Source organism: Rhea pennata, chromosome Z, assembly GCF_028389875.1.
Source record: "Rhea pennata isolate bPtePen1 chromosome Z, bPtePen1.pri, whole genome shotgun sequence".
In the NCBI taxonomy this organism is placed as follows: domain Eukaryota; kingdom Metazoa; phylum Chordata; class Aves; order Rheiformes; family Rheidae; genus Rhea; species Rhea pennata.
Window position 1 is genome coordinate 60,913,894 of NC_084702.1, and position 23,295 is coordinate 60,937,188.

The 23,295-nt window shown below is 37.1% G+C and overlaps 2 protein-coding genes across 3 annotated transcripts in view; one reads left to right on the forward strand and one right to left on the reverse strand.

The window, feature by feature from the left end:
* The first annotated feature begins 2,048 nt into the window (after positions 1–2,048).
* SMIM15 (small integral membrane protein 15) lies at positions 2,049–3,358 on the forward strand. The gene is made up of 2 exons (XM_062600061.1): positions 2,049–2,299; positions 2,758–3,358. Exon 2 carries the CDS (start codon positions 2,785–2,787, stop codon positions 3,007–3,009), a length of 225 nt encoding a protein of 74 aa, XP_062456045.1. The 5' UTR covers positions 2,049–2,299; positions 2,758–2,784; the 3' UTR covers positions 3,010–3,358.
* A 1,182-nt stretch (positions 3,359–4,540) lies between these two features.
* The window catches only part of NDUFAF2 (NADH:ubiquinone oxidoreductase complex assembly factor 2), a 64,599-nt gene continuing 45,844 nt past the window's right edge, over positions 4,541–23,295 (reverse strand). For both annotated transcript variants that reach the window (XM_062600059.1, XM_062600060.1), the window contains exons 3-4: positions 19,315–19,355; positions 4,541–5,971 (exon numbers count right to left, since the gene is read on the reverse strand). In XM_062600059.1, coding sequence (XP_062456043.1) covers positions 5,714–5,971; positions 19,315–19,355 — 299 coding nt within the window. In that variant the 3' untranslated portion in view covers positions 4,541–5,713. The remainder of the gene's footprint in view (positions 5,972–19,314; positions 19,356–23,295) is intronic.

Genomic DNA, 23,295 nt, shown 5'->3' on the forward strand with positions numbered 1-23,295 from the left:
GTCTTTTAAAGTATTTTATAGTGTGTGAATAGTTGTGCTGCTTTGTTCAAGTGGTAGTGAACTCTCTAGAATTTCTGTTCTCTGTGAGTACTTAATGGATAACAATTGAGTAATCTGCAAAAGCAAAATAAGTAGCCTGATCTCCTGTGGCCTTGTGGTTGAATTTTCTGAATTCAGTAGAGTGTAAGCCCCAAACTAAGCTTTCTCATCCAGTGGTACTTTCATAACATCTCTTATTTCCTAACACGGATGAACTGCAGCTTTCAGTTCTAGCCTGTGTCTCTCTTCTTTACCTATCTACCTATTTTACAAAACTTAAAGGAGATTATTATGTATGAAACCTCTAGTCCTTTGCCTATATAACTGGCCAACAACTTCAAAAGTTATTAGGGGGAGAAGGACACACAGAAAAGGTAATTACTGAGATCTGTTTTCTTAGAAAAGCAAATAAAATATCCCTACTATTTATTTCTTCCCTGTCTCAATGAATCAGGAACGTTTCTCTTTAAATCAATAAAAGCAAGGAGACAGACAGATAAATGACTATTACTACTAGGGGAAAGAGTGGAACTGGAAATTAATTTTGCACTATATCTAAAGGCAGTGACACTAAGTAGCACGTATATAGCTGTTGACTGAGCCAGTGCATATTTTGGCATAGGTACCTGAATTTGACATCCAAGCATCAACATCTGTGTCCCTTCTAGCCTAATAGGCAATCTTACCATAAATATACTATATTTATATAATAGCCTTTCTGCTTTTAACCTGGCAACACAGGATGCAAAAATATATTGTAATGATATTAATAAATACAATATCTCAGAAATAATATCTATGCTCCCATAAATTTAGATTCATTGTTATAGCCTGCTAACATCTGCAATTTACAAATCAGGCAGGGACCCATATCCTACACACGTACAATGTTTTTTACAAATGCTATAGGTACAGCCTGAACACTTATCATTATTTATTTTTTAGATAAGAATGCACAACTAGCCTATAATAAAAATTTGTGCATAACACAGAACTGCACTGAGCACATATTCAATCTAAAGCATCTTAAAACAGTCAGATTTCTTGCCACTGACTCTCTCCTTTGGTAAAATGTTTCCTATTTGCCTGCCTGCTGCCCTTTGAATAATATAAATATTAATGAGATAGAAAACAGACATACAAAAGCTGTGTGGCCTTACGGTATTTGCTGTTACGCTGCAAAGAAGAGAACTCCTGAATCGACCAATACATTTTCAGCAGCTGCAAGAGTTTCTCATGTACCAAGCTAATACATTAATCCTGTACTTACATTTGCTTTGGAAATTTTATTAACATTTCTTATTCACGTAAGCGTGTGTGTGTACACAGAGGAAGAGGTAAAACCTTGGTGCAACATGCATAAAGCAGAAACTCAGACCCTGAATTTTCAGCACAGAAAGTCGGGCGCTGTAACAGCCACGCAGCTTTTGCTGAGCCAGCCGAGCACTTCTGCCGAGGCCAGTTCCGCGGCGCGGAGCAGCCACTACAGCTCCGACAGCAGCACGCAGCTATCGCGCAGCACTTCTACACCCGGAACCGCGAGGGGCAGCGCGGCCGGACGCTGCCGCGCCAGGATTTCGCCCAGGCTGCGGGAGATACCTCCGGGATCCTCTCCGGGCAGGAGCGGCGCCCACCCTCTGCCTCCCGACGGCCCGCTGCGCCGGAGGAGCCCTGTGGCGGCGGCGAGGCAGACGCGGCGGCCCGGCGACACCGCTCCGTGCGCAGCGCACCCGCTCCGGGGCGCGGGCCCCGGCGGGCCACGGCGCGCCCACAGCTCCGCCGCCCGCGCTCCGAGCCCGCTCCCGCGGCGGCAGCACCGCGCGAGCGCCGCGCACCCGGCCCCGCCCCGCCCCGCGGCCCGCGAGCGCCGCCAGGGGGCGCGCGCCGCCGCCGCCGCCCGTGACGGAAGGACGGGCCGCTCTGGCACGGCCGGCCGGCGCGGCCGCTCTAGCCAGGCTGGGCGGGGGAACTCTGTCTCCTCGGAGGACAGAGGGCATGGGAGGAGCGGCGCCTGCCTTCCTGCTTCCGGTGGTGCGGCCGGCGCCCTCGAGGCCAGCGGTACCGCGGGGGGCGGCCGAGGCGGCCGGCGAGCGAGGGGAGGCGGCCCGGTCCCCCCGCCCCGAGGGCCGCCTACCTGTGCCGGGTGGAGGTCGCGCTCCGCCTCACGCCCGTGTCTCGTCTCCGCGGGGGGCTCGGTACCGCCCGTCGCTCGCCCGCCGCGCCCGGGGGATGCCCGAGGCGGCGCCCGCTGCCGCCGCAGGTGATGGCCGCGCGCGGCCGTTGGGAGCGGCGCGCGCCGCCCGTAACGGTCGCGGCGGGCCGCGCGGGGGGGGGAGGGGACTTGGCCGTTCGGCTGGGCGGGGAGAGGCGGCTCGCGCCGGCGCGGGCAGGTCGCTGCTGCGGTTCGTCGTCGTCTCCCCTGACAGAGCTGCAGCTCCCCCCCCCTCTTCCCGCCACCCTTGCCCCCCATGGAATAGCTTTTTCTTCGTAGTCGCTGGAGCTGGGTTGGGTGAAATGCCTAATTACTCTGTAAACACTGTAATTCAGTGAAGCATCGGCTGTACATTCGTAGGACACTCATACATTACCTTCTAGTAAAAAACAGCTTGTCTTTCAATAACGAACAATGATGGTTTATATTAAAATAGTAATTGCCATGTATATGTGCTCTTACTTTTCTGAATACTCAGAAGTTGAATTATTTCTTTTATTATGTAGGGTTTCCCCAATAGAAAAACAGAAGAGATGCTTGATATTAAGGCTTGGGCTGAATACATCGTGGAGTGGGCTGCAAAGGACCCCTATGGCTTTCTTACTACAGTGATCTTGGCCCTTACACCCTTGTTCATAATTAGTGCAGCACTGTCCTGGAAACTTGCAAAAATGATTGAGGCCAGGGAGCGAGAGCAAAAGAAGAAACAGAAACGCCAGGAAAATATTGCAAAAGCCAAACGAACAAAGAAGGATTAAATGAGCAAAAAAGCCTTCCTTGTGTGAAGAATCAACTTTTTTAAATGAAGCACTGCTGTACAATATCTGTTCTGTTGTAACCTTCCTTTGATACTTGATCCTGTATGATTCTTGAAGTATGAAATTTAACTACTTAGAGATTATTTCTGCTGAAATGGTTTGTGTTAAAACAACACTTGATACACCCATTTTTTCTACTACTTGTGTTCTAATGCAGGTTGCTTTTTCTAAATTTGCATGTTAAATTCAAAAATGAATCTGCTGGGTGGGGGTAAATATTTCTTTCTTAACTGAGCTATGACTTAACAGTTATCTTAAATGTGTCAATTAAATCATGGGAAAATGTAAACTGACTCCTTAATGCTGTGATCTCTGGTGCCTAGCATGGCAACCCACTCTGTTTCAACTACTGTAGAAACTTTCTGCAGCAGTAGTCCATATTGTGCTTGTAATTCATGGTAAACTGGATTACAAAAAGGCAAGTTTTGGCATACCTGTGGCATACCTGTGGTGAGAAAATAGCTACAGATCCTTGTAGTTTGCTAGCATATCTTACCGATTTTCCTTTAAGGACACTTTATATGGCCCCAGATGAAGTAAAGACATTCACACAGATTCAGTAATGATGACCTTTGCTCCCACAGAGGCTGTTGTAGCTTATTTCATGGTGAGGTTTGTCTGCACAAAGAAACTAAACTTTGATTTTTTTCTGTTTCCTGAGCTACCAGCCATCAACAATATTTTTTTAGATTCACTCCAAACTCCAGGAAGCTGGGGGTTGTTCTTGACACCTTAAAATGTCTCAGGCAATTCATATCCAACAGAATATGCTACTACATTTTTGTTATTGTTTTCTTTAATTATCACCTGAACACTCTAGCTATAACCTGTTTCTGTCTTCAGAAACTTCTTATGCCTGAAAGAACAGCCATAAATGGGGTCGGACCAAAGACCTACTTTGCTTAGTGTCCTGTGTATTAGTGGCCTATAAAAGATGGTTATGGAACAGTATATGATGAGGACATTCACGTTGGTGATAATCCCTCTTACTTGCTAACCTTCTAGCTACATGTGATTTCAGATCTTCTGAGTTTGGTGGGGAGGGGTGGGGGGTGGAGGGTTGAGGGGTTCTCATTGCTCTTGGAACTCTGCTGCTTTCCAGGCTGCAAAAAGTTGGCATTATAAGAATGTCCAAACTTGGTTTGTGTCGTAAATATGCAAAAGTCATATAACCTTAATTGAAATTAATTTCCAACAGAAATTAGGATTTTTTTTCAAAGCTTCATTTTTATTAGTCCAGTTATAAGGAGGCAGTCATTAGGCTGTCAGACTCAGCCTGTCTCTAAACAGCAGCATATAGTTAGGCTTTCCAGTATCTAGTCCTTCATTCATTATTTGTTTAAAAAAAAGGACAGAGATGTATTGTTCAAATGAGAAGACCTACAGCAGTGATTGATACTAGCAGGATTCAAAGCAGGTAGTTTAACGGAAATAAGAGATAAATATGAAATATTTATATGCAGGCACTAACTTTTGATCCTTTTCCAATTTTATTGGTCAAAGCAAGCATTATTAGAATGTAATATTTACAAATTTTATGATACACAATTAATCTCCAGTGTTTATCTTTGAATGTTGTTACCTTTGATATCTACATGACTTAAAACACAGGGAACAGAACTGATTACACTGCATAAATAAATTTGATACTTTTTCAAAAAATGTGTGGTTTTTTTTCTGATTTGAAATTCTCAAGCATCATCTCTAAGCAAATAATCTGTGTATATATAAACTTTAGCCAAAATATATCTAACAAAAAATGTTTAAAAGTCCTCGCAATCACTCAGAAATAAAAGCTAATTAATCCTTAGACTAAAAGTGAGATTTTAGCTTCTTTGGTAGGTGGCACAACTCTCTATGGCTGAGAAAGGAAAAGAGCAAGTGTACTCCTTTTGGAAGTAACTGACAGGCTCTTGTGCCAAAAAGAACACTTTCATTACTTTTCATTAGCTTTACTAAGTGCTTCTAAACCCTATTACAGTACTTATATATGGTTTAACTCTGACTGTATTTTCTGCTTACTGTTGTCTGGCTAGTAAATAATCGAAAAAGTTGACTCCTCCATTAGCGTAAGTTACAAGACTATGTCCCTAAATTTACTGACAAGCATAGTCACTGTAGTGTTAAGGTATTTCCTGTTAATGAGATCAACTTGACCATCCAATTACCAGAGAAAAGCTAACAGCTTTGATACAGTGGCACCGTGGAGGGAATTAACAGGAATTCTAAACAAAGAACTATATTGACCAAAAGCCTAAGTTAAGTGTATTAATCAACTAAAACTCATTATATCAAAAGTACAATTATGTCTTCAAGAAAAAAGTCAAAAATAATTATTTTAAGAAAGCTATTCATTTAGCTAGAAAGCCTCTAACAAAGTGATTTAAAGAATAACTGAAAAACAGCAACTGTTTTAAAAAAAAACTTTTTCATTAGTATTATATCCTCTCTTTCACTAAATCCAAACATTTTTTTAAGTGGTTTGTCGTAATTAAGCTTTTTTTTTTTTTTTTTTAACAATTCTGCAAAAATAAACATAGCTTTAATATTATTTTATTGTACACACAGGTGTATATATATATATAGTGATTGTTTATATTGTCTATTAAAATATTTATCCACTGGCAATACCTGTACATTACAATTATTTATTATGACTGCTACTGCTGCCTGGTGGCATCCAGGAACCTGGCTGAAAAGTATTTGCAGTGCTTGTTGGATCTTGTGAAGGCTCTTTCTTTCCATAGTAAGGGGCTGATGCATGGCCCTTAACATGAGTATGAACTGGTTCAGCAACAAGTCCCTCCTTATACTCCTTGGCCTGAAGGAGCTTGTCCTTTTCAGATACATCTCTGATTTTCTGTTTCATTTCTTCTCTATAATTTTCATTCTTGAGAATCTCCTAATAAAAGAAACACAGTAGAAAAAGATAATTAGATAAAATGGAAATAAATGCAATGTACAATATTAGAATAAAACAAGCAATTCTTGTTTTTCTTGACTTTACACTCCATGTTTTAAGGTAAGCAGGTAAAATAAATAATGCAAGATAAACTGGTTTTGTACAGCTTCAATTTTAGCCCTAGTTTAAAATGCTCTTAATGTTCTGATCATACTGTCAAAACAAAACTGCACTGTGGTGTCCCAGTTTCACTATTCTATTGGATCAAAAGGGAAAAATGATTAAATACAGTTATTGTCACATATGAAAGTGCATTAAAGATCAGGTTACATTTTACATTGTTTTCCATGTAGAATTTTCTGCTATTTATACCCTATAACTCACTATACCCATGAGTTTAGATAACCATGACCAGGGGCCCAGTTTTGGGCAGCACAGGTGTGCAACCTTGGCTCTGCTTTACTGAAAAAAAAAGCAACACTTGAGCTGTAAGACCATACATAAGCCAGAGGCATGCAAAATAAATAATAAAAAGCCATTAAAGCCAAAATTACAGAGATTGTACCAGTAACTGAAGAGAAAAAAACACTATCAAAAAGGGTATAAAACTCCAAGGGGAAAGGGAAAAAAAAAAAAAAAAAACACCACACACACAAAACCCAAAGATTCAGAGGACAACTTGGGAAGGGCAAGGACCAGTATGTTCCAAGAAGCAAGGGAGGCCAACAAATCCTCAACTGGTGACTGTCTGGCCAGCAGCCATCAGGTGTCCACCATGAGGATGCTAAGCATATTAATGTTTAGGCTAGCTGTATGTTAACTCTTAAGTATCTACTATGCATATTAGCTAAATAATTGTAAAGCATTTATAAAGGGTATATAGTCATGCCTATTGCCTCTGTATAAACAAAAGAAATTCAAACAAAAGCGACCCAGCAGAGGATGGAGATTTACCTTTATCCCTGCTAAACTGAAACAACTGTCTGATACATGTTTCTATGGGAAAGCCAAAGGAAAAGAAACTATGATCTGTATTCAGAGTGGGCTTCTACAAATTGCTAACTCTACTTAATGAAACTCTGTATTGAAATACAGTTGGGTACAGGTTTACCTGGAATTTACTAATAAAGATGACCTAGTGAAGTGCAATTTGGCCACTTCCACAGAGAAATACTGAGGCTGTGAATTGAAACAAGTGCAAATACTGACTTGCCTGCTGGAATAGCAGAAAAACAGCTATTAGTAGACCCTGCTATCTTGCTTAGAGGAAAACACAAAGAACTCCCAAAGTAAATACAAATAAAAGAAAAAAAAAGCCACAAAAAATACAGAGGTTTGTCCTTCATCTGTTAGCCTATGTTTCCTAGTGGAAAGATACTGCAGATAGAGCTAATAAAGTATCTCTATGCTTTAGGAGGGGCAGATATTGAAGATTATTAGAAGGAAAAGAAGAAAAGTGATACGAACTTTTTTTAATACTTTGAACCCAAATACAACTGAGTTTTGACCAACACCATGTTGTGAGGGAGCTGCTGGTACCCACATTTAGAATCGTGATACATAAAAAGGCTGGACAGCTATCTCCAGGTTACAAATACATGTCAGAGATAGGGAAAAACTAGACCAGTATACCTCTCTGGTGTACTGAGCAGACGACTGTGGAATTATTTTAGGGAACGTATTAAAATACATGCAATATCAGCATGAGTTGACATAATAAGCATGTATAACATTTAAGAACATACTAAAAAGTATTTAAAGTAAAGCTCATAAGCATCATGAAAATTATCTTTTTCTTCATTTATAATTGCCTCTATATTTAAATTCACAGATATACAGAACAGGCAAAATACTCTACATACTTATAGTCTGAAAATACACAAATAGCAGATAAACAAGCTTGTAAGGAAAGGGTGGGGGAAGGAAATTCTCATACTCAAATAAAAACGTTGTGAGATATCAGAAGGTCAAATTTTAAACAGTCAATATAGCATAAATTCATTATTACATCTTTCAAGTCTGTCCTCATTTACCATGTGCCTGTATAAATCTACCATAACCTTAACTGATTTCAAGGGAATTACTCCTATAGTACTTGCAATACTCCACTACTAAGAAATAAGGGCATATACCTTTGTGATATCTGAAGACTGCAATATGAATAGCATCAAATGATTTATTAAAAAAACAAATGTAATTCACTTACTACAAACAGCTACTTACTAATTTGAAATCTTTTCCAGGGATTGCATTAACACAGTTACCTTATACAGTCAGATAATAGCTGCAACTAAATTCCAAAAGCTTTAAAAGTCCATTTTATATTCTGATACATAATTATCATCTGGTTTTCAGATTCAGCTAAGACTATTTTATGAGCTTTCACTGCCCAAAGTATAGTTTTGATCTAGTAAAATAAATATTTTGGTCTTGAAAAAAGTATGAGGAGAAGTGATCATCGTCAGCCAATACTGATAAAATATATAAGTAACTCGTTCAGAATCTATACAATCACATCAGGACAAAAATTTTCAAGTGAAATAAACTGCATGCATCCAATTCATGCATAGAATTTACACCATTAATATGTACACTGAAATAAGGGTTTGTGTTCAAACTCTAAACCAAATATGAATCAGGAATCTTGTGTCAACTGGCACGTTATAGAAATTGGGTCAAATAGATCAGTTTTCTTAGTTTCGTGCCCTACTGATGAGTTTGTTCTGCGAAAGTGCCTCACGGGGCACTGAGTCCTTTTTCTTTAGTATGTCACTGGCAAATAGTTTACTTGATAGAATCTCACTAGGACATCCATTTTTTTCAACCACTTACTACATTTATAAATACTATTGCTTCAATTACCATAACCACTGCAGTTTTAAGTAGTTACCAGACTGAAGGTTGCCTGCCATTATAGGAAAAATGGAAGTAATTCCAAATTTGAATAGGATAATTAAACATAATGCAAATTATAATTAAACTATTGCAGGCATATTATAGGAGGAATTGTCTTTAAGATGGACTAGAAACATATAGGATCTTTAAAACCACTCTTTCCAAATTTGGTGTCAGTCTCTACATGCGTTGCCCAGTACAATTAAATACAGTGAATGTTAGAAAGGTTCCTCTCCCTGCGCCCTCCTGGCGCTCCAGGGCTGCCTGTCACCTGCTGAACAGCGGTAGGGAAGTCAACACCGCCAGGCCCTTCCTCCCAGGAGGACATGCAGGCTGAGAGTCTGTGTGGCAGCTACAGCCCTGCCCTGCTTTCTTCCAGCTCACCCATGCACAAGTGAGGAAGAGTTCATTTGTTTTTTACTCTGAACTACATTGCCAGGTTATCTTCTCCCCTCCACCAAGATGAACTGACATATTTTATACAATGGCTAGCTTAATTATCAACTGCCCAAGTAAATACACCACTGAAGCTTTCTTAAGAAATATATGAACATGACCTTTAAGGGAAATACAACATCCACCTAACACACAGAGAATATTACATCTACCAGATAACTAGTTTTCACAGTGTTGGCTTTATCCTTCCAATAAACTCTAGGACTCTGTTGTGTTTACAAATAAATGATATAAATTCTTTGAACTTGCAGTTCTCAGGAGGCCACATGACGCGCAAAGAATATCAGAAATGTCCTTTCTCATTTTAATTGAAAGAGAAATCTAGGGATTAAGATTATTCTGCAAAAAAATAAAAAAGAATGGAGTATGCTGGAAGACATCCAGTCATCTTTTACACCAATTGAAACCTCAAAATTTAGAGGTTCACCTTAACTCCCGACATTTGGAACAAGACAGACACAGTATGGGCAGATCTAGATACAACAATGATTTCTACACTTTATTTTTAAGTGGGATGTAAAAAGGAATTTTACTCATTGCAGATGGCTAGTTGTGTAGTTTTGGTGATAAAACCTTCCCTCCTTAGGAAGGTAGGGTTTAGGAAAATGATCTCTAAGGTTTTCTTGAAGAGTTTAATGTTATTACTGAGGAAATGCCAATGTGGCTATGTGGAGTTTGAGGCAGCTGCTTTTCATCCAGAAACTGGTTTCTTCCACATATTCTGACATCTTAGTAATGGTAGCAGCTATATGAGCAAAGAATGAAAACGCAGCCTGTTCACACAGGCAACGGAGCCCAAGACATGCTGTTGCCTCCCAAGTATATTGCTGCAAAACAGATCAGACTTTCTCTTGTTACTGGCATTCAAACCCTCAGTGTTCATCTGCTACATCTGAGCAAGCAAAGGACCTTCTGTGATTTCCACTTTTCTTCTAAACTCTTGCAAATTCTCTATTTTTAAGGTTCCCGCTTCCTTCTAGCAGCTGAGGTGCATCACCAAGCCATTCTCTGTTTGGAAACTGTATTCACTTCTGCTCCATAGAAGAAGAAAATCTAGAAATCAGTCTCAAATAGAAGGACTTTCAGTGGCTACTGGACTGCATGGAAGATCTGCTTTGTAGGCTGAAGGTGTGGAGTGGAGCATTCTTTCACTCTTAAAGGATTTTACACTGTTGCTGCTTCCCATTTTCCTAATCAACTAGCAGCCTTATAGAATAATAATAAAAAAAATGCAAACATAATAGAAATCTCTGTTCATTCTGATAGAAAAAAAAAGTCATAAATATGACAGAAATTTCTCTATATTTGCTAGTTTTTCTAGCTGGGGTCTTGCTTAGTAGTGACTAGTCCTTAGCAAGAAATGTTTGTTGCTATTCTTTTCCACAGGCTTGTACTTAAACCTTTCTATCCTATAGGACTACTGACCCCCAAAATTCTTAGGGTTGTTCTTGCAGCTTAAGAAATCCTCTTTGCTTTCCTATTACTTCCTTAGTGTTTCCCTCTAGGTCTTCAAGGTAACCTGTAAGATATAATGCCACCTGCCTTTCATGAAACATTTTGAATCCCCTGAAAGCAAAGGGCAAACAAGACCTATGAACAAGTACTCCTAAGAATGCAAGTAGCTAGACACACAATACCAACGTAACAACACTCAAGAGGGATTGCATAAAGGTTAACAGACTGGTATTTGCTTGTTTTGTTTTTGTTCTTTCTAGATGATTTTCTAAAGGCCCATACCCAAACTCATAACTAAAGGACTTTATGTATTATTAATTTTGAGTAAAGATGTCATACTTCATTTCAGATGCGTTTGTACTTTGTTTCAAGTTTTCTGTACTCTTGTGAAACTGTTCTAACTTCTTAAATTCTCTTAAGTGGATATTCAGAAATATTCATGGTTTCTCTTGATTTGAACAGGGCTAGCTGAATATTATTTGATGCCAGAAGTGCAAAACATCTGGGCAGACTAAACGTTATTTGAATTGTGCACACACATGTTCATAAAGACTTGTATTTTAGTGTAAGTTTTTATATTTTAATTATGAGTGAACTTCTTGAACTACTGTTAAGTATGCACACATGCAAGTTAGCAGAAATCCTTTTTTAACCTTTAAAATTAATAAATTGGCAAGTAGAAAGGGAAAAAAAAATCAAACCTGAGTTAATATTCACAAAGTTCATTGTAAATTGTCATGTAATAACAATGTCAGAATATTTTTACTGACAAATTAACTAAAAATCGAGGAAAGTGCTACAAATTACAGCAAAGCATTTGTTCTTAGAATATTGCCAAACTGGCTAATTAAACTTCATTTCCCTCTTCCATGAGTTAACTAGGCAAGATGAAACTACAGGATATTACATTACTTTTAAAGACTATGAGACAGAGGACCTGGTCATTGGGAAACTCTGAATTTTCTTACCCAAAGCAGGTAATGTCACCTCAGCATCCGAGCATGAGCTCAGTAGTGAGGAAAACCTGAAGTGGTAAATGGAGGGTTGCATCAGTGCACAGCAAAATCAGAGGAGCAGTTTAAATTAGAAGGATAGATCTGGCTTTGCTAAGAAACTTATTTAAAATCAAACTGTGGGCCAGCTGACTGCTGATTTTGTAACAAAACACTCTCGCTTAATTATTTCATTCAGTCAGCAATCAACATTAGTCCAATCAGTGTAAGATTGGTTTTATTCAGATCTTATTTTAGAGCAAATATCTCTGTTTTGTTGTAGTATTAAAATACAGACTGTATTCTGTGCCTTCAGTGTGATTTTTCAGGAGAATGCACCCTGCATATTCCAAAAGCAAACAGATCTGAATGATCTTTTTTGGATACGTTACAGTTTCCTGGTATCTTTCATTGTCTGTAGGTATTGTAGAAGAGCTTTCTTTAACCTTTCAACATAAATTAGATAAATCACCCAAACAAATTAAACTAAAGCAACTGCTATTTTAGAACAGTTACTTTGGTTTAACATGCAGCAATTGCCTAAACATGCAGATATAGACCTCCAATGGTACAACACACGTTTTTAAAAGCAGAAAAATCTGACTACCATTCTCTTGCAAGTGAAAGGTAATTCCTAAGGATTCTCTAATAGAGTCAGTCTGGGTCAAGGCTTGCTTATTCATCATGAAAACAATGCTTATTTCAGGTTCCTAACCCTTTAAATGAGCGATGCTCCGGTGTCAATCAGTAACTGCACAAAAACTGTAATTAATGAAGGTGCAAAGTACTTCACATTTAATGTGCAAGTGTTAAGCTACACTTACATTAGTTACAAACATATGTACAGTCATGCTTTGACAACACCCTAATATTTCGTTTTAAATGCAGTGCTAGTACCACATTTACCATCAGGCTAAATCAGTAAGATAATTACAATAACTCTAGTTGAACTCAGAAAACTCAGAAAACTACAGAAAAGCCATGGTAACTGTTACTGAATTACTATATTGCTGCTTCTGAGCTACACAATTTACCAAGACTTAAAGTAGTCTCTAGGGCACTACGACGTAGCTCTCATGTATTTGGCAAGAATACGTTCCAGTGAGAAAGCAAAAGGAAGAGAAAGAGGCACAGACACTGACTGTAAACCGTGGCAACAATCATAGTTGGTCTAAGTCTCCTTCAGAGTTGTTTTCATGATACAACAGATGTTTTCAGTTGTGCTGCCAGTGAACTAGTGGAGGCAGCCACGCTCCCTGCGCTCCCTCCCCTAGAGCCCGGAGCTGCAGCTGGGCAGCAGCTGCCCACTGGTGCATGGGCACCCCACAAGGAAGGGCACAGCTTGGGCCCTGAGCAGGCTGACGAGCAGCTCTGCATGAACTCTGAGGGCAAAGCTAAAGTGACCAGAAGAAAGTAAAGGAGGATGGCTTCCTCCAGCTCTTTTTAAAGTGACTTCTCTGACCACTCCCTTCTGTTTATAGACTTTTGCAGCTCAACTCTTTATACTGTCCAATTTTAATGCCCTTTCACACTGAGTAATAATCCTCTCTAAAGCCAAGCACACTTTACTATGCAAAATGCTATTTGGTGCATGTAAAGACATTTAAATATGCTCTGAATTTTCAATCCTCGTTGTGATACTGGACAATAACAGTAGAAAATATTTTTGCTCAGAAGAGCTGTTTATCCCTGTGCCTTTTAAAAGCATTTCCAAACTCTAAATCATATTTTGCAGCTTTTTGTGGCTTCAGTAATAAAATACTCATTTGCTAAAGCCCTCTTCTTTATGAAAGAATATACAATCTCCATGTCAGAGTTCCCATTTAAAAACTAAACTAAAGCTAACTATATCAGCATAATGTGCAACCCAAACATTGTCAAACAATTTTTATAAATTGCATCCCATTCTGGTTAAAGGAATGTGAACTATGTGTAAACTAATTTCCATGACTGAAGATAACTTTGATCACATAATCTTTCAAATAAATAATATTTATAATCAAATAAATGGAAAAAGTAGGTATGCATTGTCGCAACTAAACAGAATAATTTCAATACAATTATTCTCTTTTGGGAAGGGGGGCAAAAACAATTATTGAAACTTTATGCTTATTACAACTCGCTGAAGTACATTTTTCACTTCCCTTGACAAGGAGGTTGTCAAAACAGATAATTATGGAAATGCTAAAAATAGTTTGAAAGAAGACAGGAGCTGTCACGAAAGTTTCTTTAACATTTCACCTTTTATCCAACTGTGTAATTCAGAAGCCATTTAGTTTTATTACTGGGTATCAAGTACATAATGCATGAGAAAAATAATCATTTATTGTGATATTTTCTACTCAAAACTATTTTCAGGCTCTTGACATTAGTTAAAAGGAACACTCAATTCTACTTCCATAAAATATTAACATACATACACATGCCTAACAAAGCAACAGTGAGGTTTCAATTTAAACTGAGAGTACACCTAGGTTTCTAGCCTCATATGGATGACAGAGGAAGCAGCATTTAGCTTACAGTAAAGTTACTTCTAGTATAAAAATACGTATTCATAGTCTGACTATGGATACATGCCTGGGAATTGAAGGATATCACATTGGCAAGTTCAGGAACGAACCACATTAGTCTTCACACCAGTTTCTGTAGGCATTGCCATGAGAACCTTGGTTTTTTGTTTTTGTTGTTTTTTCCCCACACACACACACTGCAACACCCCAAGACTGACTGTAATATTATTTCTGTCCATTTTACAGACAAGGACATGAACAATGCCAAGTTATCCAAATATTCTTAGAACTGTAGGACATTGTCAGAAGTAGTGTGTAGCTACAAGGTCTGTTACAGGAAAAAAAATGAATATATCCAAGTACCCCATATTACAGACAGGGTAATTCCTTAAAAGCCCCTAAAAATCTGATGCTTACTGAAATCAGTAATACTAAATTAATAAATAAATAAGAGGTTTTGTACAGAGATTTTTAAAAACTCACTAGATGCCTGGCAATTTTTAAGGTTTGCTATATCCTTAAAAATATGCCACCTAGTTCTTGAACTACATGTTTAGAAGCTGAAGACAGTATATCTTAGCTACAAGTTATCTACGCAAATTTTGATCATAAAACTCCTACTGACTAGGTGTGGGAAAAGCTGGCTAAAAAACTGATGAGAGACAGTTTACAAGTGTCTTATGCATCCATCCACTATTTCAACTAGGAGCTGCAACAGCAGAAGATAAACATTTCTGTAATATTTAATATACTTACATAACACTCAAACTTTAAGTAAAATAAAACTTTTAGAAAAGGAATATAAGCCAGCATCAATATAGGACACGTAGCACACAGCAAAGCTTGTGGATACATTGCAAAGTTGAATGATCACCAAAGTGCTTAGAAGTCTTGAGGAGCTCTTGTCAACAGAACTTTGCTTGAAAGTCATAAAGTAAGGATCAGTAAGAAAGTATGTCAGTTAGAAAGATGCACCACATTGTTTCTGCAGGTGTTACGGTGTTTAACATCTTTTAAATTTCGGGAGTCTCTGTTCAGTAATGGAAGGGCAACATGATCCCAAAAAGGAGTCCTCAGGAGGAGTCCCCTCACCCCCAAATATTTTTTCACTGTTTTGCAACTGAAACGTTAAAAATCCAAGTTATCAAATCTACTTCCACAGAATAGCATTTGATTCAAAAATGTTTTCATATTTTTAACCTCTAAAATATTTTCATTACTTTAAAACAGGAAGGTCTCATGATAAGAGTCTATTTTCTATTTGGCTACAAAATAGAACATACATCTAGTTTTCTATATATGTAATTTTAAAAAAATTAATATTCTGTTGTATTTAGTTATTCATCACTTGTTAAATTGATTAAAATATAGTTTACAGCTATATACGAGTAACTATACTGGCAAATTATCCTCAGCCCAACATATAGTACCATACACAATATATGTAAAGGGACAGATGACAGAATAATATAGCAATGTAAAGAGATACATACATAAGCTCAGATTCTCACCTTACTGTTAAAACAGTACATGTACACATATGTATATGCATGCACGGACACTTACCTCAGGTGATGATGTGATCCAAAATTCTCTATTGAAATGAGCTCTCTTATTAACATAGGAATTGAATATATTCAAGCCCAAGATAAGAAACAACTTGATCTGCATTCATTTGCAAAGTTATCGCCCTCATCATAACTGAGTTGAGAACAAGACTTGGCATACTTCAAGCTGTAATAAACCAAAAGGCAACCAACTGTTTCAGTATCCCAGAGGCTGGCTTTTAAAACCCTAAACTTCCAACCACTAACATTCCTTACATTACTGGTCAGATTAGAAATAACCTAGGCGATGAGCAACATTTTTGGTTTATGACTAGCCCAGCACACAAAAGTATTGCTCTAAGTGCCCATCCTCCAAAAACGGAGAAAAAGAGTGGGAAAAAGGAATGGAACTTTAAATATGTGAAACCCTTAAAATGGAATAGGTTCTCTTGTGAAGTCAGCCCTGCATTATTCTACCATAAGAAAAACTAGAATCTAAAGATATAGATGTCAACTAACGCTCTTTATAAGAAAATTAAAATTTTATAATGAAAGAGATCAGTTAGCTATTTTTAGAAAGAAAAAAGGCCTGATTACAAAACATTATTATGTCTAAAGATCACTGCCAAAAGATTTAGCTGGTGTGATGACCTAACTGTAGTGACCAGTGCACATGATGACAAATCATACATGTTCTTACTTAAGTGGCAGATATGTCATGGTGATTCTGATGTATTTTGTTGGCTATACTATTCACTAAGTCACTGGTTCCCAAAATGCGGTCATTGATACTGTTAGTGAGACGTGTCTAGCTGCTCTGTGAAGCCATAATATATTTGCAAGATTTTTAATTCAAAGTTTGATCATAGAGTTCATTCAGCTGAGAGTTCAAGCTGTTTGGCAACCGCTACTATCCAATAGCTGAAGCTGAATAGAAAGAAAGATTGACAAATATAAAATACAATCATGATATACTAAAGGGCAATGGTAGGCAAATAAAGCAGAATGAGAAAACAGAAATTTTAATGAAGTTTAACATATGCCAGATTTGATATTAAAAAAAAAGGAAAAAAAAAAAAGAAAGAAAAAGATATGACAGGCAAGGGACAGAAGAAGGGGGGAGAAAAAAGCAACAGTCAAAAAAAGTGATACAGCAGGACAGAGACGAATATAGGCAAAGCTCCAGAAAAATTTATGCTTTAGGAACTGTAAAGTTGTCTTGTGGTGTTACAATCTAATATTGACAGTAAAATGTCATTAAAGCACCAAATGCAAAATTTGTGGGCTTTATATCCTTTTTCAGCAATTGTTTAGTCTAATGAGAAATATGTGAAAGAACAAGGAGATTTGTTTTACAGGGTTTCAACATGAAATATGATGTCAAATACTCCCTGGTTCCACAGCTGTCAAACAGCAGTTTACCATATCAGCATTACTGTCAAAAAAGGAATATAATACACAATATCATCCAGTAAAGTCAATGTAGCTAAAACACAATCAGTACAACATATAGGGACCAAACAGTATTCTACCTGTACTTCACTAGTATAATTACATCTGTAAGAACACAGTTGTGGCACAAGGATTTTAAATTGGAAGAAAAGATAGATCATGAATATCAGTCCATATTAATACAGAATAAGATAATTGCAACTACACTATTAAGATGTTTGTTGTGTTATTGTCAAAATACTAGCAAAATTTTTTACATACATAGATTTTAACTAGCTTTTCTTTTATGGAAAAAGGAACAACTTTAGTCATTATTTGAAAGAAAAGATAACTACTTTTCAGATTCCTGGTATATTACTTCTGCTCTGATAAGGTCAATGCACAACCCTGCAGGTAATGTATCTAGCTGCTAAGTAATTTTTTGGATCCATTACCTCTGGAAGCTGAAGATATAAGCAGTCCTGTAACTCTGAATGCACCATTACTCCCAATAATTTTTTATTCTCCATAAACTGCTTTTTCTGGAAGGTTAAGTATTCAGAACACAATTGATCCAGAATTCTCTCACCTGCGGTGACCCCTTGCTCCCCATTTTGAAAGGGAACTGACACATCCAGTGCTGGAATAAGTTTTATTGCAGCAATTCCAAAAACCTGGCTGCCTAAGTTATCTGAGACAAATTCTACTTAGTACAAAATTATCATGGCTTGCTGGCTCGTGGAAATAATATGGCAAAAGACAGGTAACATCCTTTACCTCCAAGTATCACAAGAGATACAGTACAACAATAAAAGTTATATGTATACAATTAGGATGGGCTAGAGATACTTAAAATGACATCAGTTCAAACTGAGACAGAACACATCCTGAAGAATCAATTCTGTCCAAATAACTAGGATAAGGAAAACAAATATGCTCAATACTTCTTTGAAGGTTAATATAAAGAAAAATACATTAATTTGGGGGTATTGAAAAGCTTATAGAATAAATTTAACTTGATTTTCTTGCATTCTAAGGTATATTATAGCTCTTATAATCTTTATAACCTCCATGGAAAGTGGGAAAGAGAGGTAGACAGAAACAGATGAAAAGCTGTAAGTTGTATGCGAGCTCATTTCTGTGAGTTATGGCTTGTAAACATAAGCTGACAGGCTTCCTGAATGGGTCATCTTAACACACAGGCAGGTTGGACAACTTTTCACAACCAGTATATTTCAGAAGATCGAAGTGACCAAATCCTTGGCTAGAGAAAGCCAACGTAGCTTCGCTGAATTCAATGCAGTTATTCCTATTGATTCAAGTCAAATATCTGCCCTCTTGGGTGTCAGTTTGAATTTTCTGTACTTTACCTGCTCAATCATTCTTAGTTGGCTTTATGTGACTTGCAATACAAACCAAGGGCAAGGGGTGTGTGCATGTGTGTGTCCATGTGTGGTACACACGTACACAGACCAACAAACTCATTCCATTCTTTACAAAGTCATCAGCATGAAAGACTTCCACTGTTTTATTCCATTAGAAACCACTTACGGAAAAAGTCATGGCTACAACTCCATCTCATTAACACTATAAAACGTTAACGTAACTAATTTTGCTGTAGTGATGAATCTGCCGGCAACCAGATTTGAAAAACTACATTTTAATCTCAACCACCATGAACAAAATGTATCAATACAGAGAGCACCTGCTTTAAAAATTCACAGCAGTAATTTCAGAATTGATTTAATTAAAGAATCTCTTGAATGACCATAGTAATCTTCCAGAATCTAATTTCACATAGATTTCCATACAGGGAAAAAAAAAAAAAAAAAAAAAAAAAAAAAAAAAGACAACACTGGAATTTAGATTTCCATCTTTTATCTTTTTCTAAGACTAGATATCTAGTCTGTATATAGTTTCACAAATGAGGCAAGCAACATACTAAATTTCTCTCCCAAAAGTGAAAAATTACTGGACAAGTAAGTCTATTATAAATGAATTGCTGTAGTTCAGTTTAACTTCAACAATTGAAAGTTTAAAGACTCTTCATCTCTCACCTCAATAGTGGGTGGATCATTTCTTTTTTTTCTTATCCAAGCTGCAAAAGAAGTAAAAATCAGATGGATTATTTCAAAGATGACAAACAGTATTATAACTCAAAATTATAACAAATTTGTAATGAAATGAAAAGCCTGGCAAGCCATAATATTACATTCCCCAAGTACAAAGCCCCAGGATATTATTTCCCTTGTCAACAGTCTCAGTCTTCACAGAAGAAAGAATTCGCCTCTGTTATGAGAGCTTGAGCACAGCCTGCATACCACTCAGGCTCAAAATAAGGCTTCAGCAAGGCTTAAGTGATGCCAAGGCCTTTTGTTGAGCTTGCTGTGCAAGGCTTAGTTTCACCCCGAGAAAATGACAGGACAAGTAGTAAGGATAAGAAAAGCTGGAAACCACTCTGGAGAGAAAGGATTCCTCTCTACGCCTTTAGGCTGTTAAAGCCTAAAAATTTATTGTTATAATAAAGTCTAATTTATGTTAGTGCTGGATAGGTTTCTTTCCCAGGCGTGCAAGATACAGCCCAAAACCTGAAAGAGGCAGACCCACTGCATTAAGGGGGAGGTGCCCTAATTGAGGAAAGAAGGGAAGGCTCCTCTATCACACTAAATTCATGTTGGAAGGGACAGCAGAAGAATTACTCTGCCTAAGGCAGTGGCAACCCTGATTGTCCTGTAACTCAGGATTTCCATTATGAATCAAAAATCAATAGCTTTATGCCCACTCCAACCTCAAACACTGCCTGTTATTTTGGAAATGACTGGTTGCAGCAATCCAAAGGGATCCCATCACAGACAGAGAAATGCCACTGTGTCAAATCTTGGCTCATTCAGTCAATAAATTATTACAGATAGCTCCAACTGTATTGCTGATGTTATTAGACAAACAAATTCCCTGATTGTGAATAGGTCAACACTCATCATTCTTTAAAAGTACCACTACTGAAACATTTTTTCATGACTTTTCAATGCACAGAATCAGTAGGTGCCTGTTTGCGTATTTTGAAGACATTTGTCTCTTCTGCTATTTTTCAAATGAATGAATAGCAGAATGCAAGTGGCCAGTAATGAACAGAAGCACAAACATAAGGAAAGCCAGCTCCAAGCACAGAGATATGGCAAAATGTTCTTTTGTATGTTTGGATAGTTAAGACATTTGTTACTGTGCAGGAAAATTAGAGCAAAAATGACATTTTCATTATCACCCAGTCAAATTCCTGGTCTGGTTCGTAGTTGTCTGTAAAGTTTCAAAAACACTTTAAGAAGGAATGCTTCCAGATTTTAATTTCCTAGTACTATTTATATTGTGTTTCGAGGGGAATTGGAGCAGGAGGAGGAGGGAAGTCCAGAACATAGAGTTGCACAGAGTCATAATTGCTCATCACTACCGAAAACATGACTACACACAGGGTGAAACATTAGCACCATTCTACTTCAGCAGTATTATGAAACTGGTTTTAGGAGGAATAGCTTCCAATTAACATGAGCAGGAGATTAAGGTAGGTAAAATGGCATTACATTGCTTAGAGTTTAGCCATGACTGCAAAGTTAATTAACTCAAGGTTAATGGTGAAATGTCTGTAACAATATGAAACAAGGTCTTGATTTTGCATCAGATGATACTTTCTGAAGTTTTCTTTTAAATAAAATTCTAAAACATATTTTCTTAAAATTGACACATACGTGCTTACAAACAGCACTCCCTATCAGCTTTTCTCAGACATCTTTTGAGTCTAACAAAAATTAGACACAAATTTGCCACTGTAGAGAAGTGACCAAGTACTGAGTAGTCAACATCAAGCTTTTGGAGAAAGTTTGATATTAAAGAAAAGCAAAACAGCCCATTAAGATAACTACAGAATTCAATAGAAAGTCTTATTTATTTTTAGATTTGCAAAACATTTTCAATGCATCTCTATTCCTTTCACATACTTTAATTTTATAGCACTTTCCCAATGCAGAATCTGGCAAGATCACAACCTGAAACGGCACAATGACTGAGATTTGCACTTCTCAGCTGACAGACTTGCAAACACGCATTGTACAAGGACCAGATTAAAGACAGGATTACTGTTATTAGAGAAGATCATAGTTCACATTTTTCCTTCTTTCAGAAATTATCTTTGTCCATATTTAGCAAAAGTTCTAATAGCATATGAGAGAGGTAAAAATATCTTAAGTATAATATGTATACTAGACACTAACCAATAAAAGATGCAGCTAGAGAAGGATGGAAGAAGAAAGATTAATGTGTTTTGTGAAAATTTAAAGTTTTAAATCCTCAAAATCTGAGGGATTATTTTCAAAGAATCACCTTCTCCCTCCTTCCAGTCATCATTTCTCTATCACATGAAAGTGTTTGTTACAGCACCACTGTCTCAACTCTCACACCTAAGAACTTCTAGCATTTTCTTAAAATGATAGTATTTTCACAGTATTTTAACTTCATCTTATCACAATTAATCATTCTTAAATGAATTAAAATTGAAATCCTACAAAATTAAGTTGCAATTAGAAAATACTGTGGAAATATAAACATTACAGTAGATTATTTTTCATTGACAGATAAGACTTTTAGTCAGTTATTTGATTAATCATTCTCAGATGAACAGAATACTTCTAATCAAAGATTTTATCATTTAATTACCTGCCTCAGTTCAGCAAGCCACAAATAGAACAGCAAAGGGTATTACAGTGAAACAAGCTTCGAGAACAGAACATGTGAACATGTTCCAACATATTTTCATTCATTAATAGACCTCAATCAGTATCAACATTCATAAACCACAAAACAATCCTCAACTTAGGAAGATTTCTATATCAAAGATTCCCTTATCACATTGTACCTATTTAAATACATAGATAGTAAATTCATGCTATTTTTCTTTCCAGCTATAACAAACATTTGAATGTGTGGTTTGATATGTGTTGCCTTCTCAGTTTAACTCTAAAAATAACCTGTGGACACAAAGATTGGGTACCTTTTTCAAAATTGCTACAGGTGAATTCATTTTAACATCTGTAACAGGCCCATTAGGAAATCATGAATTAATGAAAGATTCCTTCACTGCTGAAAGGTAGCTGAAGAAGAAATATGGTATCAAAACTGACTAAAATTTGCTAAAAGTATAAACAAAAAATGAAGTTAGTTAGCTTTAATATATATTATCCCTCTGTGCAAAACCATTTCCGAAATACTCTACATAAAGTACACCTCAAGATATTTTACAAGAATGAAAGCATAAACAAAAACATGCTCTGAACCAAGTGCATTTCAGTATATTACACTTTAGTTTCAGAGAGTTTTATCAATCTTACAAAATTAAAAAAGAATTTTAATCATACACCTAATTACTCCTCAATCTTTGGGGTGAAGAATTGAGAGATTCTAATATATTTAATCCCCAACAGTTTTCAGGCTGTTTTATTTCAGATAGAAAACTACAACAAACTTCCAAATTTTCTGAGGAATCAAGAGTACTTTGAGCATCCCACACATTGTTCAAAACACCAGAAACTAATGTCTTAAAACTTAGGCATAAGAGAAATCTACAGAAACAATTAAAGGAAGAATAAGTATACAAAAAAGTATAATCAGTGATTTCTCATTGATTTAGCACTGATTTTAACAAAATCCAATTAACTAAATGAGATTTAAAATCCTTCCATTTAAAGTTGTAAGACCTATTTTGCATTCTCTTTTAAAATACATAGTAATGTTTACAATTTTGCACTGGAAAAGTCTTATCCCTCCCCCCTTTCTTTGCCCTCTCCTTTATACCCTTAGTCAACATAATTTTTAATTAATAAAAAGACTTATATCACAATTAAACATTTACTGATGGAAACAATATAAGTAGGTGCTTCATTACATGTTATTTGAATACCAGATACACATACACACACACGTACTCAATTAAGAAGTGTCCAGTGACAGCTATAGCTAGAAAAATTTGCATGCTAACACTCCCTTCCACCGCA